This window comes from Emiliania huxleyi (assembly GCF_000372725.1).
Source record: "Emiliania huxleyi CCMP1516 unplaced genomic scaffold EMIHUscaffold_3364, whole genome shotgun sequence".
Taxonomy (NCBI): Eukaryota; Haptophyta; order Isochrysidales; family Noelaerhabdaceae; genus Emiliania; species Emiliania huxleyi.
Genome location: NW_005199467.1, coordinates 1 through 1,996, shown reverse-complemented (window position 1 = coordinate 1,996; position 1,996 = coordinate 1). Strand labels below are relative to the sequence as shown.

At 62.7% G+C, this 1,996-nt stretch overlaps 1 protein-coding gene across 1 annotated transcript; it reads left to right on the top strand.

The window, feature by feature from the left end:
• Nucleotides 1–1,163: 1,163 nt before the first annotated feature.
• EMIHUDRAFT_255359 (hypothetical protein) lies at nucleotides 1,164–1,977 on the top strand (the record flags this gene model as incomplete). The annotated part of the gene is made up of 2 exons (XM_005773495.1): nucleotides 1,164–1,766; nucleotides 1,954–1,977. 2 exons carry the CDS (start codon nucleotides 1,164–1,166, stop codon nucleotides 1,975–1,977), a joined length of 627 nt encoding a protein of 208 aa, XP_005773552.1.
• Nucleotides 1,978–1,996: the final 19 nt, after the last annotated feature.

The window sequence follows — 1,996 nt, the reverse complement described above, 5'->3', positions numbered from 1 at the left end:
AGCCCTCCCCACCTGCACGAAATAAATAAATAAATAAATAAAACGGACACCTCTGGTAGGAGATGGGTAAAACACCTGCGCCACGAGCAGGATCTTGGGCTCTAGATTTCTCCGGGACAATTCTTTTTTCTAGTGTTAGTGCCAGTGCGCGCCAGTCCCGTGCCCAGTAAGTTTTGTCCGTAAAATTCGTCCCGGAAAAATAAAAATAAAACAGACAGCACAAGGGAGGGATGGGAGGACGGCGCGCCGCAAAAACGGCTTCTGTGAGAAAACGCAGCGCTACCTAGATATGTGCCAGCACCCGAGGGTTTTACCAAGCTGCCACCCACTTCACGCACACTGCGCAAAAGGCCACACCAACCAACCAACTGTTTCCGGGCCCGAGTGCGCGAAGTGCGGGACCAGCCAACCAGCCACGCTGCTCGCAACATGCGAACAAACAAAGGGCTCCAGGCCCCAAATGACGTGTGAGTGTTAGAGTTGTTTGGTATTGCTAAAAATCTCTCTCTCAACATGCGTGTCGCGCACTCACTCATTCAGAGAGAGAGAGAGAGTTTGTTGCTCATTCATGACCGGTCTCAATGCCCCACCCCCCTGCGCGCGGGCCTTCTAGGCCCGCGGGTAGTCTCCCCCCATTCCCAGGGCCTCCAGGGCTCGCACCTCAACCTCTCACAGACCAGCGCACAGCGCCATCCGACGTATCCTTCTCAATACATGTAACAAGGGCTGTGATACAACTGAGAGAGATGATGGGATCTTCACCAAACGCAACAAGTTCAACCTGCTTCTCCACGAGACATTCGGCGGCGGCTTCTCGCCGCCAGCAGTTGCAAAGATCAACCGCCTTGCGCGCAAGGCTCAACGCTCGGGCGTTGACCGCACCGCGTACCCTCCCCACTCCCGCCTCTCATTTGTGTCACACCACGCGGAACGCATCTCCATCGCTTCGGTGAAGGGGGTGAACCGTGCCATCCTCGATCGCCGTGCAAAGCTCGCTTCCGAGCTCTCACGCCGCGCGTAGGGCCCTTAGGGGCCTAGAGAACACAACCCCCTCTCTCTTTTCTCCCAGTAAGCTATAAGTACGTACAACTGTAGCACGAAGACATCCTTTTGGAAGTGTCGCGCCAGCGAGCTAAAGGCCGGGAACCATAACTCCTCCAACCATGGGCCAGCCACAAGCCCTCCTTGCGGCGAGCACGGTGTGGCTCTCTGGCTGGTCCCTGGGCCTCTTTGCAGCGGCGTTGTGGGAGGGCATCTGCGCGCACAGCGCCTACGACCTGCGGCGCTCAACGCCGGACTGCCTCCGCCATAAGGGGAGCGAGGTGTGTGCAGAGTTTTCTGTCGCGTGGTGCGCGGCGCCAGCGAGCATCCTGAGCCTCTCACCGCGCTGGCTCGGCGACGCGGCCGGCATGGGAGGCCCGCTGCTCACCTGGCTGCCGCTCCTGCTCGGCTCCTCCTCCGGGGGCGGCGGCGGCCGCAGCGAGGGAGAGGTGCGTGAGGCGCTGCGCCTGGCGCTGACGTGGTACCTCGCGCTGATTGGGCCGGTGCGGCACGCACACCGGCTGATGCCCGCCCGGTGGGACCCGTCGGGCCACATCTTTGTCTACGGCGCCCAACTCGCGCCGTACGCGCACGCGCCTCTAGCGCACCTCTCCCTTCCGGTGAGAGGATGGCTGGCCGGCTGGGCGGCGGTGCTCCTCTACCTCTCTGTCCAGACGGCGGCCTTCTTCCACACCCCTGGCGAGACCGCCGCGGGCTTCGCCCTCGTCGCCGCCCTGTGGCTTGCTTGCCCAGGCTGCGGCGCCAACCGCCGCAGAGCCAGACACCGAGCCCGGCAGCGGGGTTTGCGCCTGCTCCTCCCCCGCACGGGGAACTTCGCGAAGAGAGTCCGGCCCGGGCTGGCCCGTCGGGAGCGCGCGGCCCTCCCCAACAAACGGCCGGGGGTCTTGGCAGGCTCCAAACCGCCCGCCCCCGTGAAATGGGCAGCCCCCCCCCC